This window comes from Somniosus microcephalus, chromosome 7, assembly GCF_052327205.1.
Source record: "Somniosus microcephalus isolate GS21.2 chromosome 7, FLI_Smic_1.0, whole genome shotgun sequence".
Taxonomy (NCBI): domain Eukaryota; kingdom Metazoa; phylum Chordata; class Chondrichthyes; order Squaliformes; family Somniosidae; genus Somniosus; species Somniosus microcephalus.
The window spans coordinates 235,684,152-235,700,600 of NC_140993.1; the positions used below are offsets into that span (position 1 = coordinate 235,684,152).

At 46.5% G+C, this 16,449-nt stretch overlaps 1 protein-coding gene across 3 annotated transcripts; it reads right to left on the bottom strand.

Annotated features, from left to right (window-relative positions):
- Positions 1 to 284: 284 nt before the first annotated feature.
- On the bottom strand, positions 285 to 10,076 carry cox6c (cytochrome c oxidase subunit 6C). Of its 3 annotated transcripts, none has more exons than XM_085993446.1 (4): positions 10,005 to 10,076; positions 8,678 to 8,798; positions 2,772 to 2,915; positions 285 to 417 (listed from the first exon to the last, which is right to left on the bottom strand). In XM_085993446.1, the coding sequence occupies exons 2-3, from the start codon at positions 8,789 to 8,791 to the stop codon at positions 2,784 to 2,786; spliced, it is 246 nt and encodes an 81-aa protein (XP_085849572.1). In that variant the 5' UTR covers positions 8,792 to 8,798; positions 10,005 to 10,076; the 3' UTR covers positions 285 to 417; positions 2,772 to 2,783. The 3 variants fall into 3 exon arrangements, with proteins under 3 accessions (XP_085849572.1, XP_085849571.1, XP_085849570.1); XM_085993445.1 differs by having other exon boundaries at positions 9,930 to 10,018; XM_085993444.1 differs by lacking the exon at positions 10,005 to 10,076 and adding an exon at positions 9,899 to 9,998.
- Between the last annotated feature and the right edge of the window lie 6,373 nt (positions 10,077 to 16,449).

Here is a 16,449-nt window from a genome sequence, read left to right on the forward strand (position 1 = left end):
AATTTTAAACTCAACCAGTAAAACCACTTCCTGATAAAGAGAGAGATTATTCTTCACCAAAATAAACAATTGCAGCAATATGGAACATTAAAAATATAAATTTTCTTACTTCCCCCACCACCCAAAATATCAGTAACTCAGCACATGGAGAATTCAGACATCTGCATCCCACTAGATGTCAGATCCTCTATTCTAGAACAAGATAGGGTTTTAACAAGTTACTCGTATGAAATTTAAAAATGGAAAGATGTTTTGTACTTACAATAGCAAAAATCACACGGGTGTTAAAGGTTAACAGAAAATTTAATATTTTATTTATACATCCTCAAGTATGGAAAATACAGAAAGCATATCCTTTCGTCTCCATTTCCCAGTGTGTGTGATGGAGGGGCAATCCTGCCACTCATTCCAAGTTTCCTGTAAATAAAAAAGGTTTAAAAGAAATTCATATTAATACAACTCGGATGGAGAGCAAGTCTTCTACCTCAAGATGGAAGCTGTTGCATGCAGGATCAATTCAACAGCCTACCACTAATCACCACTGGTTTTATTTTAAAGTTTTTACACAAAAAAAACATATGAACCAGGTTCATAAACATTTATAGTTTTTTTACATTTATTATTGCAATCAAGGGAAAGAAACATTATTGAGGATCAATACAAGAACAGCAGCTCTGATTGTGCTGGAATGAACATGGTGATCCAAATACAATCTCTATACAGGAAACTTTCTGGTATCCGGTACTGACGGGACCGAGCTGGTGCCGGTTGATCAACACTGCCGGAGAAACCAGCGCTAATGTTAAAACATACGGAGCTTCTGAGCTCCGTATCTAGCAACAAACCCGGTTGCTTAACAGCTTCAAAACAGTCGGCGCAGCTTGCAAGCGTCTCTAGCTAAGCAACAGCTTCAGCTAGACGCTTGCAGAGCCAGGAATGGAGAAAAAAAAAGCAACGAAAAGTAAAAGTTATCTGAACCGACTCCTGAATTTTGCCGGTGGATAGAGCATTCCGGAGATTTAACCTCCGTTTAAACAAAAGTTTCCTGTATTGTCTGTCCTCTATCAATTGACTAGAAGAACAGTAACTCTCCAATATAGAGTTAGATTTGGCATAGCTCTATCAGCAGTGGTAAAAGCTTGCAATCCCACCCATTCACCTAAAAGGGAAGAACTGCACAGTTGGCTGCGCTTTAGCAAGCTGCAAAACTCACAACACATGCCAACGCGGTTCACGATTGAGATCTTTCACAGTGCAATAGTCTACTTGCCAGACATTTATATACAAGCTGCAGTCAATCTGCCCCACTGCTATGCCAAAAAGATCTTCGGAGTTGGCTGAAAGGAGACACAATAAGCACAGCCTAGTGACAATTCTCTCTTCAATTATCCCCATCCCTTGTAACGCACCTAGCCTTTGCTTGGTACCTTCCCATAGCAACAGCAATGCTCAGGAACAAGGTTTGAAGAGGGAAAAGCAGAAAGGTGGGAAAACTATACACTACACACTTGGTCCTCCAAAGCTATGGCCCAAAAATTGTCGTCAAAGTAACAATGAGGCTAATGGCACTTGCCGTTATGTATGTGCAAATGCCACAGCAATTTTAGGAGAGGGCAAATGTGCGATTAAACACAGAAATTGAAAAGTTGCCATCGTAGATACGCTGCTCCACCGTTAGCTTTGCGGAAATGGCATCTCGCTGTCTGGCTCCTCATTCAACTGCATCGAGCATGTGAAGTTGCTGTACTTGCACAGCAGTACGAAGTAATCTCACCACAGAAAGTCAAGTCGTCATTGCACCCTTTTAACAGCGTGATAAGTGCTAATTACTGCCAGTCAACTTGCCACTGAAAATTATTAACTAATACAAGTGTGGAGTCTCATTCTCTCTGGTTAGAGTTTTTATTAATATATATATTTTTTCTTTGTCTCTTTTCTCAATCCAATCTTTCTTTACCTGATTCGACATTGAATTTACCCATTCTAACTTACACTCGTTCAGATCGTGCTCAGTTAATTTCAGAATCCTTTAATCGGATTGGTTAAGGATATACACGGTTGCTTACCGTGCTCACTCAGGTCCCAGATGCCCTGTGGAGGGCGCGCACAATTTCCATCTCCCACTTCCATCGACATTAAATGGACAAGTCTAACTAACGGGCGGCGTTCGTTGGCCTGCCACAGCAATTTTTGGGACTTTTTGTTGTTGTAAAGTTATTCGGCATATTTTAAAACCACGATACTTTATATGTACTAATCATAATCTGTACCTACAGGACCCAAGTTTCAGATCCTGCCCTTCTTTTGACATCAGCCTTGGCAAGAGTGTAGTGTATACTAGGGAAAGTGATAGCAGATTCATTACATTCTAGTCCATCACAAACTTGTGAGCGGAAAATAAATTGTTCAGTGGCAGTTTTGGCAAGTGCATTGCAATAGCAATATCCTCGATTCATTTAATGACTTTAATGAAAATATTACTGTACTAGCCAATAACCATGGGATTACCTTCCTCAGTCACCTTTTAAGTTTTTATACCAAAAACTGGGCATCACTTAATCACTACTTCCTGATTTACCGAGTCTTCTATTCAACCTCGACATCCTCCACTATGGAGCTGGCCCTTGTTTTCTCAAAAAAAGCTGCAGAATTTATTTCCCTTCTCCCAAAATTATCTATTAAAACTGTTTCAACTGCAGTGTTTCATTCAGAAGAGCTGTTGAGACACAAGTGAACCTATACTTGCATTTAACAGCAATTTAAAGAATTACCTTTGCAAGAATCTAGTGGCTTCCCTTCTTTGGTTTCACACTTTCAAATACACCAGCTTCCCGCATGGCTTCAAAATCCTTCATGGCATCATATTTCTTATAGAAGTCAGCATAGGCTTTCTTCCTGGAATCACCTACCGCAAACTGCAATGGTTAAGAAACAGAGTAATTTTACACTTTCAACATTCTACCAACTTGAGGCATATCTAAACAGCTGTGCAAAAGGTGTTGTGGCATCTCATGATTGAAAGTTACAGCCTATGTGTAACAGATTTAGAAATGTGGGATTTGAATCAAGGGTCTGGGTCAATCAGGGCAAAACAAAGCACACCAAAGCAGCAAATCATGTATTTTGCCAGTGAAATTTATTTTAAAAACTACCTGCAGTATTAGGATGTTGCAGTTTAGGAAATAATTAAAACAACCATTATCTGAAGTACAACAGCAAGTATTTATACAACACCTTTATCGTATTACAGGAAAAATTTTGGGTTATCCGGAGGTTGTATGTCCGGAAACCTCGATCTAACGGCAGAAATCAGCAGCCGTTTTGTTCTTTTTTTTTCTTCTAGCATTTTAAATTTTTTTTATAAACAGTCAGTCTCTGGAAAGCCTCTCTAAAGCTGTTGCTAAGCTACAGAGACGCTTCCAAGGTACAGGCCGACTATTTACAAGCTGTTGCTAAGCAACAGTGTTTGTTATCAGATACGGAGATGAAAACCTCCATATCCTTCAACATTAGCGCTGGTCTGTCCGGAAGTTTTCATAGATCGGCATCACGCCGGTCCCGTCGGTGCCGGATATCGCGAAGTTTCCTGTAAAATGTCTCAAGACGCTTCACAGGAGCATTATAAAACAAAATTTGACACCGAGCCATGTAGGGAGATATTAGGACAGATGACCAAAAGAGGTAGGTTTTAAGGAGCATCTTAAAGGAGGAAAGGGAGGTAGAGAAGTGGAGAGGTTTTAGGGAGGGAATTCCAAAGCTTAGGGCCTTGGCAGCTGACGGCACGGCCACCAATGGTGGAACGATTATAATCAGGGGTGCCCAAGAGACCAGAATTGGAGGAGCACAGATATTAAACATCATTAAATCAACACCTTGCTAGTCACACGTGATCAGCTCCTAAGCATCATTAACCAGTATTATTTTGGGTCATCTCGTCAAACCTGTCTCATCAATTAAGGAAAGAATGACATGGATATTGGGACCAGATCTGTTAACACAATGTGACAAGGTGAGGAAAAAAATCCATGACATTTTCTTATGTCCTTACTACAATATACAGAACATCTCAAAAATAATGTTAATGAACCTACTTTACAAATGTTTGCAACTCATATAATGATACAGCACAGGAGGCGGCCACCTGGCCCATCATGCCTGTGCCTCTTTGGTAGAGCTATCCAATTAATCCCACTCCCCTGCTCTTTCCCCATAGCGCTGTAATTTTGTTCCCATCAAGTATTCATCCAATTCTCTTTTGAATGTTACTATTGAATCTGCTTCTACCTACCCCCCCTTTCAGGTAAACTCGCTGTGTAAAAAAATGTTTCCTCATGTCACCTCTGGTTCTTTTGCCAATCACCTTAAATCTGTCTCCTCTGGTTATCTACCCTTCTGCCACTGGAAACAGTTTCTTATTTAATCTATCAAAACTATTCATGATTTTGAACACCTATCAATTCTCCTTTTAACCTTCTCTGTTCAAAGGCGAACAACCCCAGCTTCTCCACATTAACTGAAGTCCCTCACCCTGGTACCATTTTAGTAAATCTCTTCTGCACCCTCTCCAAGGCCTCGACATACTTGCTGAAGTGTGGTGCCTAGAATTGACCACAATACTCCAGCTGAGGCCTAACCAGTGATTTGGAAATTGTGGTATAATTTCTTTGCTTTTTGTACTTTATTCCTCTATTAATAAAGCCAAGGATCCCACACGCTTTAACAGCCTTCTCCACTTGTCCTGCCATCACTTTGGTAGGAAAAATAGAAAAGCAGGGTATTTTTTTTACATGGCGAGATTGGGAAATGTTGGGTGTTCAGGAGGGACCTGGGTGTCCTTGTACACGAATCACAAAGTTAACATGCAGGTACAGCAAGCAATTAGGAAAACAAATGGTATGTTGGCCTTTATTACAAGAGGAATTTGAGTATAAGAGTAAAGACATCTTACTGCAATTATATAGGGCCCTGGTGAGACCACACCTGGAGTATTGTGTACAGTTTTGGTCTCCTTACCTAAGGAAGGATATACTTGCCATAGAGGGACTGCAATAAAGGTTCACCAGATTGATTCCTGGGATAGGGGGATTGTCCTATGCTGAGAGATTGCGTAGACTAGGCCTATATTCTCTAGTGTTTAGAAGAATGAAAGGTGATCTCATTGAAACATACAAAATTCTTACAGGGCTTGACAAAGCGGATGCAGGGAGGATGTTTCCCCTGGCTGGGGAGTCTAGAACCAGGGGTCACAGTCTCAGAATAAGGGGTCAGCCATTTAGGACCGAGAGGAGGAGAAATTTCTTCACTCAAGCTGCTGGTGAATCTTTGGTATTCTCTACCCCAGAGGGCTGTGGAAGCTCAATCATCAAGTATATTCAAGACAGAGATCGATAGATTTTTGGATATTAAGGAAATCAAGGGATATGGGGATAGTGCTGGAAAGTAAGAGTTGAGGTAAATGATCAGCCATGATCTTACTGAATGGTGGGGCAGGCTCGAGGGGCCAAATGGCCTACCCCGTTTAACCAAGCCATGCTAGTATATTACCCCCAATCCCATGAACCCTAATTTTGTTTAATAACCTCTTGTGTGGCAACTTATCGAATGCCTTCTGAAAATCCAAATACACATCCACTGGTTCCCCCTCAGCTATTCTGCTAGTTGCAACCTCAATAAACTCTAACAGATTCGTAAAACACGATTTCCCTTTCATAAATCAGTGTTGACTCTGCCCAAGCCTATTATTATTTTCTAAGTGCCCTGTTATCATGTCCTTAATAATAGATTCTAGCATTTTCCCTACTACTGATATCAGGCTAACTGGTCTATAGTTCCCCGTTTTCTCCCTCCCTCCTTCAATAGTGGGGTTACGTTTGCCACCTTCCAATCTAGAACCGTTCTAGAATTATGGAATTTTGGAAAATGACAACCAATGCATCCACTATCGCTAATGCCACCTCTTTCAAAACCCTAGGATGCAGGCCATCAGGTCCAGGTGATTTATTGGCTTTCAGTCCCATTAATTTCTCCAATACTATTTTTTTTACTAATTTATTTCAGTTCCTCACTCTCGCTAGAGCCTTGGTTCTCCACTATTTCCAGGAAGTTTTTTGCGTCTTCTTCCATGAAGACAGACATGAAGTATTTGTTTAATTTCCCTGCCAATTCCATATTCCCCATTATCATTTCTCCGGTCTCAGCCTGCAAGGAACCCACATTCGCTAATCTTTTCCTTTTTTACATACCTATAGAAACTTTTACAGTCTGTTTTTATGTCTCGCTAGTTTACTCTCATTCTAGTTTCCTTTTCTTTATCAATTTCTTGATCCTCCTTTGCAGAATTCTAAAATCCTCAATTCTCAGGCTTACTACTCTTTTTGGCAACATTATAAGCCTCTTCCTTTGATCTAATATTATCTTTAATTTCTCTTGTTAGCCACAGTTGGACCACTTTTCCTGTGGGGTTTTTGTGCCTCAAAAGGAATGTATATTTTTTATAAATTATGTATTAATTCTTCAAATGCTAGCCATTGTTTCTCTACCGTCATACCTTTTAAGGTAGTTTCCCAATCTACCTTAGCCAACTCGCCTCATAACTACATAGTTTGCTTTGTTTAGATTGAAGACCCCAGTTTCGGATTTAACTAAATCACTTTCAAACTCAATATAAAATTCTATCATATTATGGTCACTCTTCCCTAAAGGCCCCTTTACTACAAGGTTATTAATTAACCCTTTCTCATTGCACAATACTAGATCTAAAATAGCCTGTACCCTATTTGGTACCTCAACATACTTATCTAGAAAACTATCTTGCATACATTCCATGAATTTGTCCTCCACACTATTACTGCAAATTTAGTTTGCCCAGTCTATATGCAGATTAAAGTCCCCCGTGATTACTGTATTACCCTTGTTACATGTGCCTCTAATTTCCTGATTTATACTCCACCCTACATGACAACTACTGTTTGGGGGCCTATAAACACCTCCCACCAATGTTTTCTGCCCCTTGCTGTTTCTTAGCTCCACCCAAACTGATTCTACTTCTTGATTTTTGGAGCGAAGATCCTTTCTCTCTACTGTCTTTATCCCATCCTTTATCAGGGCTACCCCGCCTCCATTTCCATTTCGCCTATCTCTTCTAAAAGTTAAGTATCCTGGAATATTTAGTTCCCAACCTTGGCCACTTTGCATCCACGTCTCCTTTATGGCTATTAGATTAGATCAAACCTGTTCATTTCTATATTTTATTGCGAATGTTTCGCGCATTCAGCTATAGTGCCTTCAGCTTTGACTTATTTCTATTTTTCCTTGATGTCACCTTAGTCACTGATGCTTTATTACCTTTGTTACTCTCTCTGTCCCTTCCTGACCCACTCTGCTTATTTTTACCCAAAACTCTACTCTACTCTAGAGCCTTGACATTTCCTTCACTGCTTTTAAATTTACACTGTCCTGAATCCCCCCCCCCCAATCATTACTAAAGCCCTGTCTACTACCCTAGTTATTTGGTTCACCAGGACACTGGTCCCAGCCCGGTTTAAGTGGAGCCCGTCCCAACGGAACAACTCCTCTTTCCCCAGTACTGTTGCTAGTGTCCTATGAACTGAAACCACTTCCTCCCATACCACTCTGCCATGCATTTAAACCTCTAATCTGTTTGTCCCTATGCCAATTTGCACGTGGCTCAGGTAACAATCCAGAGATTATTACCTTTGAGGTTCTGCTTTTTAATTTGGATCCTAGCTCCTCAAACGCCCTCAGCAGAACTGGTCAGCAGAACCTCATTCCTAGTTCTACCTTTGTTGTTGGTTCCTACGTGGACCACGACAACTGGATCCTCCCCCCTCCCACTCCAAGTTCTTCTCCAGTCGTGAGATGTCTTTAACCCTAGCACCGGGCAGGCAACACAACCTTCAGAACTCTCGGTCGCAGCTGCAGAGAACAGTATCTATCCCCCACCAACCCCCCCACCCCGACTATACTGTCCCCTACCACAACTACATTCCCTTTCACTCCCCCCCCCCCCCCACTTGAATGACTTCCTGCTCCATGGTGCCATGGTCAGCTTGCTCATCCATCCTGCAGGCTTTTCCCTCATCCACAGGCACCAAGAACCTCATACTTGTTGGACAAGGGCAAAGGCTGAGGCTCCTCCAGCACTGCACCCGAGGTCCCCTTACCTGCCTGAGTTGCAGTCACACTCTCCTGTCCCTGACCACTAACCAGACCTGTACTACTACCTAACCCAAGAATTGTGACTGCCTCCTGGATCAAAGTGTCCAGGTAACTCTCCCCATCACTGATGCCCCGCAATGTCTGCACCTCGGACTCCATCTCAAAAACTCTGAGCTGAAGTTCCTCAAGCTGCAGGCACTTACTGCAAAGGTGGTTGTCTGGGATCACAATGCTCTCCACAAACTCCCACATGCTGCAGTTGCAGCACATCACCTGCACTGGCATCCCTATATGACCTTGTTTTATTTAATTCAATTAAATCTTTTATTGGTCCACACTTTAAATGTAAAGATTAATTACATTTGTGTGTAAGAATGCCCCACTCTATACCATGCATTCTCCTCAATGAAGCGTTGCGATGCACTCAAGTAGGAGAGGGAGAAGAGAAAATGTAGAAAACACTGTTGTGCCAAGATACTTATAAAAGTAGTAAGATTACCTTGAAGGCACCACCTACTGCAAAAGATAGAGCAAAAGCTATAGCCAGGTGAAACCGCAGACGTTTGGCCAACAGGCCTCTCATCATAGGTCTGGCAATTGCAGTGGCAGACATGGTTTATCTGGGGGGGGGGGGGGGGGGAAAAAAACAAGGTGATTAGGAACGTCTAAAACATGCACAATATTTAGTACTGGATCAATCACCCCCTCCCCAAAACCCCAGGGACCCTCCCCTGGGACCCTCAGCCCCCCCCCCCACTTCCCATACCCTCAGGACCCTCTGCCCCCTCCTCCCAAACCCCCAGAACTCTCAGCCCCCCCCTCCTCCCAAAACCCCGAGACCCTCAGCCCCCCCTCCTCCCAAACCCCCAGGACCCTCAGCCCCCCCCACCTCCTCCCAAACCCCCGGGACCCTCAGCCCACCCCCCCATCTCCCAAACCCCCGGGACCCTCAGCCCACCCCCCCCAAACCCCCGGGACCCCCAGCCCACCCCCCCATCTCCCAAACCCCCGGGACCCTCAGCCCACCCCCCCCATCTCCCAAACCCCCGGGACCCTCAGCCCACCCCCCATCTCCCAAACCCCCGGGACCCTCAGCCCACCCCCCCATCTCCCAAACCCCCGGGACCCTCAGCCCACCCCCCCCAAACCCCCGGGACCCCCAGCCCACCCCCCCATCTCCCAAACCCCCGGGACCCTCAGCCCACCCCCCCCCATCTCCCAAACCCCCGGGACCCTCAGCCCACCCCCCCCCCATCTCCCAAACCCCCGGGACCCTCAGCCCACCCCCCCCATCTCCCAAACCCCCGGGACCCCCAGCCCACCCCCCCATCTCCCAAACCCCCGGGACCCTCCGCCCACCCCCACACCCTCAGCCCAACCCCACCCCCCCATCTCCCAAACCCCCGGGACCCTCAGCCCACCCCCACACCACAAGACCCTCAGCCCACCCCCACACCACAAGACCCTCAGCCCCCCCTCCTAAAAACCCCCAAGACCCTCACAGGGAGCACGGGTTTGGGGGGGAGGGCAGTACTGTTCCCGGCTCTGCTACTTCCCGTGAAGCCGCTGTGACCCCGGGCAGCGGTTCCAAGGTGACCGGGTCGCCCGGGGCCCGGCGAGGAAGCGGGCGGATCCGCACCAATTCTCACAGTGCTGCCCCTCCCCCCCGGTGCCGGGCGCGGGTTTGGGAGCTGGCCTTGTGGAGTCGGGCTGGACTGACCTGGGCTGGGGAATCGGACTCCCTCACTCACTGTATCCGACTCGGCTCGGCACTCTGCTCTCTCCGGAACCAGGCCACCCCTCACTACGCATGCACCAAAACTCACTTCCAACTTCCGTCTTAGCGTTAGCGCACCCGGAGCCGTATATGGAATGAGTAACGGTTGGCACATCCTAGCATCGCCGCTCCACTGCACGTCATTAGCCCTGCCCCCTCACATCGCGTCATAGCCCCGCCCCTCGCCAGCGCGTCATTAGCCACGGCCCCGCGCCCGCGCCTCTGTCGACCGGAGGGGGCGGGCGGGGCGCCTCTGTGGACTGGAGGGGGCGGGCGGGGCGCCCAGCGCTCCGAAAGCTTGTGATCTCAAATAAAGCTGTTGGACTATAACTTGGTGTTGTGTGACTTCCTACATTTGTCCACCCCAGTCCAACACCGCATCGCCACATCATTAATAAAAACCATAAGAGGAGGGTTGCTCTCCTCTCCACACAACGAAGATGGTTTTGAGCAAGGGATGGTAACAGGTGCTGTTTTTGTAGACCTGTCAGCAGCATACGATACAGTGAACCATAGACGTCTCCTCTGCAAGATTCTAGAGATGACAAAAGAGATTCACTTAACAGAGCTGTTAGAAAGCATGCTTCAGAATCGCCGGTTCTATGTTGAACTAGGTGGGAAGCGCAGCAGGTGGCGTATTCAGAAGAATGGTCTTCCTCAGGGAAGCGTGCTTGCGCCGCTGCTGTACAACATCTACATGAATGACCAACCTATAGACGGTGTCATACGCTGTTTTATATATGCTGATGACTTATGTGTCACTGCCCAAAGCACTGATTTTAACACCGTGGAGAAAACGCTTTCTGAGGCCTTGGAGGGACTAAAATCCTACTATGAAAAAAATCACCTTCGCGCAAACCCATCAAAGACGCAAGTTTGTGCATTCCACCTCAGAAACCGTGAAGCCAAACGCCTGCTGAAAGTAACCTGGTGTGGAGCCACACTGACGCATTGCGAGCACCCTATCTACTTAGGAGTCACCCTTGACCGATGCCTCACCTTCAAGAACCACATCGAGAAGACAAAGGCAAAAGTGAGCGTATGAAACAACATCCTGAATAAGCTCACTAACACAAGATGGGGAACAAGCCCGAAAACATTGCGAACCAGTGCACTTGCTCTTTGCTATTCCACTGCCGAATACGCCTGCCCTGCACGGGAAAGGTCTACTCATGCCAAGAAGATAGATGCCGTTCTGAATGCAAGCTGCCGATTTATCACAGGTTGCTTAAAACCAACAAACACCAACAGTCTATATATCCTGGCGGGTATCGCTCCCCCTGATATAAGAAGAATGGTAGCCAGCAAGAAAGAGCGACTCCGTCAAACATCAGATGAGAGACACCCTCTGCATTGTCATACACCTACACCCAGCCGCCTAAAGTCAAGAGAGAACTTCATGAACAGTGTTGTTCCATTACAATCAACCTCATCTGAAGTCCGCATCGCCTTGTGGAAAGACCGGCTCGCCAGTCTTGAACAACCCCCAGCAATGGAAATTTTACTTGATGAAAGCCTTCCCCCAGGAGCTAATTGCAACTGGGCAACCTGGAAGTGCCTTAGCAGACTTAGGACCGGTGTAGGTTGCTCAAAGGTGTCACTAAGCAAATGGGGATATTCAACCAGCCCGACAACTTGTGAATGTGGAACTGAGGCACAGACTATGCAACATCTCCTGCAATGCCCATCGTTAGAGGAACCCTGTACTGTTGCAGATCTTGCCGAATTCAACAACAAGGCGCAAAAATGTGTCCAGTTCTGGCTGGGCTATGTATAGACTGTCCGTGGACACGATAAGAAGAAGTCTCCACCCATCCAGTGTCATTAAACAAATTACCTAACACAAGTTCCCTGTCTTTTAGAGTGGCAAGAAACACAGAAAGCTAGCATGCAGGTACAGCAAGCAATAAGGAAGGCAAATGGCATGTTGGCATTTATTGCAAGGGGGTTGGAGTATAAGTAAGGAAGTCTTGCTACAATTGTACAGTGCCTTGGTGAGACCACACCTGGAGTACTGTGCACCATTCTGGTCTCCTTATCGAAGGAAGGATATACTTGCCTTGGAGGTGGTGCAACGAAGGTTCACTAGATTGATTCCTGGGATGAGAGGGCTGTCCTATGATGAGAGATTGTGTAAAATGGGCCTATACTCTGGAGTTTAGAAGAATGAGAGGTGATCTCATTGAAACATGCAAGATTCTGAAGGGGATTGACAGGATAGATGCTGAGAGGTTGTTTTCCCTGGCTGGGGAGTCTAGAACTAGGGGGCAAAGTCTCAGGATAAGGGGTCGGCCATTTAAGTCTGAGATGAGGAGGAATTTCTTCACTCAGAGGGTGTTGAATCTTTGGAATTCTCTGCCCCAGAGGGCTGTGAATGGTGAATGAGTATATTCAAGGCTGAGATAGATAGATTTTTGGACTCTAGGGGAATCAAGGGATATGGAGATCGGGTGGGAAAGTGGAGTTGAGGTCGATGATCAGCCATGATCTTATTGAATGGCAGAGCAGGCTCCAAGGGGCCGTATGGCCTACTCCTGCTCTTACTTCTTATGTTTGCCATATTGTAAAAAGGATATAGAGGCACTGGAGAGGGTGTAAAAAATATTTACAAGGATAATACCAGCTATGCGAGGGTATACCTATCAGGAAAGGATGAACAGGCTGGGTCTCTTTTCTCTTGAAAATGGAAGGCTGAGGGGTGACCTAATAGAGATTTTTAAAATTATGAAAGATTTTGATAGAATAGAAATGGAAAGAGCGTTTCCACTTGTGGAGAAGAGCAAAACTAGAGGCCATCAATATAAGATAGTCTAAAAGAAATCAAATAGGGAATTCAGAAGAAACTTCTTTACCTAGAGAGTGGTGAGAATGTGGAACTTGCTACCACAGGGAGTGGTTGAAGCAAATAGTATAGATGCATTTAAGAGGAGGGCTAGATAAGCACAGCTCAGTCTTGGGTCTCACGTGCTGGAGGAAGCCCATGCTTAGGATCTCGGAACCATGGACGTATCTTATATGCTACAAGCTTAACCAGCATTGGGACTTTTCTGCCATTGAAGAAAGACGAGAAAGAACATAGGGCTAGATTTTCAGTTGCTTGCGCCAGCAGTTAGCGCCTTAAGAGAAGTGATTTTCGGGCGCTATTCGTGTAGCGCCCAGGCGCAGCGCAGTTTGCGCCCCGCCCCAAATTAAGTTGCCCGTTAGCGCCGGCGCAAAGTTTAGCGGCCGCCCGGATGCGCGCGCAGAAAATGACGTCACATCCTCGTGCAACGCCCTTTGGCCGCCCCGAATCCAAACTTCAGTCGGACCGCCCCATTGTGCGGCTGGCGTCCAGAGCGTTTGTAAAATGGAACGCAACACACCCTGGGGAGCGCAAATTAAAGGGCACTCCTCCTGCACTATAAACGGCAGTCTGCATGTGTTGTGTGGAAGGATCCAGTGTGTTGTTGTGAACGGTGTATTTATGTTTCCGGCCACCACCACCAACACCACCACCACCACCTCCTCCTCCTCCGAAAAAAACACATGCACCCTTCCCCTTTAAGAGCTCACTGGCACCAGAGTGTCTGCCGTGCGCTGCGCCCGAGCTCGGGCGCTGCGCTCTGCACCGCCGGCTTAGCGCCTAAAGATAGTAGTGGAACGCCTCTTTTAGCGCTCCACCAACCTTTTAGGGCGAAGCCACTGAATTTCCGGCAACGGGGCGCTACTTTGGGGCGGGCGCTAACTTCGGGCGGGCGCTAAGGTTAGCGCCCCAAAACTGTCTATACTGAAAATCTAGCCCATAGTGTCCTTGGTCTCTTCTCAGCATGGTCCTAAAGGCTGAAGTTGTCAACCATTCAGATACCAGGTGCCGATATAAATGAACAATTGGATTAGATGCTCTTTTTTTCAGTTACTACCTTAGAGATCCTCTCTTGGGCTGTCCAAAGCTACACTTGTAGGTATTCACTGCCGTATTCCACTGGTTAGCCCATTAAGCTGACGAGTGGAGCACTGTTACGAAATTTGGGTCTGCCTTAGATATGCTCTCTGGTTCAGCGGTGCTTGTAAAGTATGTGTCTATACTTAATCCAATAATGAAGAGACAGCTTGGAAGATTCAACGTAGGTCTTTACTTAATACCAACAGGCGGGAACTGAGGGGAGATCAGTACCCACAGTACTATTTATACCCCTATGGCCAGGAGTGGTACTATGGTATCACTACGCCCTACAAAGTAGTGCCGCCCTGGCCATAGGTTTAAAGTAACATACATATTACATACACAACATTCCTCCCCTTTTAATTAAAACGTACCCGTGCAATTAAGTCAACAGATGCACCATGACTAGGGCTAATAACATTTGGTAACACAATATACATAACATATTTACATCAGAGTTGTCTACCTATATATATATATAAAAAGAAACATGTTATAGATTCAGTCTCTGAGGAGGCTTCCTGTCTCGACTAGGATAACGTCTTTCTCTAGTCGGTCTCGGTGTAGGCGGTGGTACTTCCGTCACCACTTCATCGCTGGAGTCGTCGGTGTCTGATGGCACATCCTGTGCCGTTGAGACCACTGGAGTGCTGAACTCCTCGCAATCCTGAGACCTCTGTAACGACGAGCTGGGCCGTGATTCCGCTGTAGCAATGTGCTGAGACGTTTGAGGTAGTGAATCAGTTGGGTTTCTGGACTCCACAAGTTGATCAGCATGTCGTCTAATTATGCCGTCCCCTGTATCCACTGTGTACATCAAAGGTCCCTGGCGGGCCTTTATCGTACCAGACCGCCACTTTTCATTTCTATAATCACGGGCCAACACTTGCTGCCCCACCTCAAAGCTCCGTGTCTGTCTGTCAGGAGCCCTACGAAATACTCGGTTTTCCACATCTCTCCGGATGTTTGGTCTGAGCAATTCAAGGCGAGACCTTAACCTTCTATTAAAGAACATGACGGCGGGGGCCTGGTTGGTCACCGTATGTGCAGCATTACGGTACGCGAATAGGAAATTGTCCACCTTGTGTTGTAGTGGCAACCTTTCCTCCCCCATCGCCTTGATGGCCTTTTTAAAAGTCTGTACAAAGCGCTCTGCCAGCCCATTTGTAGACGGATGGTATGGTGCGGACGTATAATGTCGCACTCCATTCCTTTTTAGGAATGCTTGAAATTCTTCTGCCACAAATTGTGGCCCATTGTCCGAACAGACTTGCTCGGGCACGCCGTTTCAGGCAAAAATGGTCCTTAAGACTGCGACCGTCTTTTCGGCTGTCGTTGATGACATCGTTATGACCTCTGGCTATTTTGAGTGGGCGTCCACTACAATAAGGAACATCGCATCCAGGAAGGGCCCAGCGAAGTCCACGTGGATCCTTTGCCACGGCGTTGAGGGCCACTCCCGCGGATGTAGTGGGGCTTGGGGTGGTACGTTCTGTACCATCTGGCACCCTTGGCACGCTTTTGCTACTTCCTCGATGTCCCTGTCAATGTCGGGCCACCAGACGTAGGTTCTGGCGAGGCTTTTCATTTTGACACCCCCCAGATGACCTTCGTGTAAGTCCCGCAACACTTTATGTTGTAATTTTTGAAGGACCACCACCCTGGCTCCGCACATCAATGTGCCCCGGCAGACGGACAACTGGTCCTTCCTTGCCGAAAACGCCGGCAATGATGCGTCACCCTGCGCCGGCCAGCCTTTCACGGTCAATTCGTAAATCCTTGCCAGTGTCGAGTAGTTCTGTGTTTCCCGCTCGATACATTGGCTGGTGATGGGCAAGTGTTCCATAACAGCCATATGATATATTTCCACGGGGTCCTGTACTATCTCTTCGATCTCGGCAGGCAATGGTAGCCGCGACAGGCCATCCGCATTGCCATGCTGTTTGGTACCCTTATATTCGATAAGGCACTGGTGTGCGCCTAAGAACAGTGACCATCTCTGTAGCCTTTGGGCCATCATCAGGGGCACCCCTTTTGTTGGATTAAATATCGACACCAACGGTTGATGATCCGTCAGTAGTGTGAAACGTTGCCCATATAGGTAGTGGTGGAATTTTTTTTACACCCCACACCAGACTGAGGGCCTCCCTGTCGATTTGCGCATAGTTTCTTTCGGCTGTAGTTAACGACCTTGAGGCAAATGCTATTGGCCTCTCTGTCCCATTGGGAAATTTGTGTGACAACACTGCCCCTATACCATACGGGGAGGCGTCACATGCCAACCTCATTGGCATTTTTGGGTCAAAGTGTGTGAGCACTTCCTTTGATGTAATGAGTTGTTTACCCTTTTTAAAAGCAGCCTCACACGCTTCGTCCCAATTCCAGGAGACTCCCCTTTGCAGCAATGAATTTAGTGGATGTAAAATGGACGATAAGTTCGGGAGGAACTTATGGTAATAGTTTATAAGGCCTAAGAATGATCGTAACTGAGATACATTCTCAGGGGGCGGGGCCTTCACTACTGCCTCGATCTTTTCCGGGGACTTATGCAGGCCTTCCTTGTCTATAATGT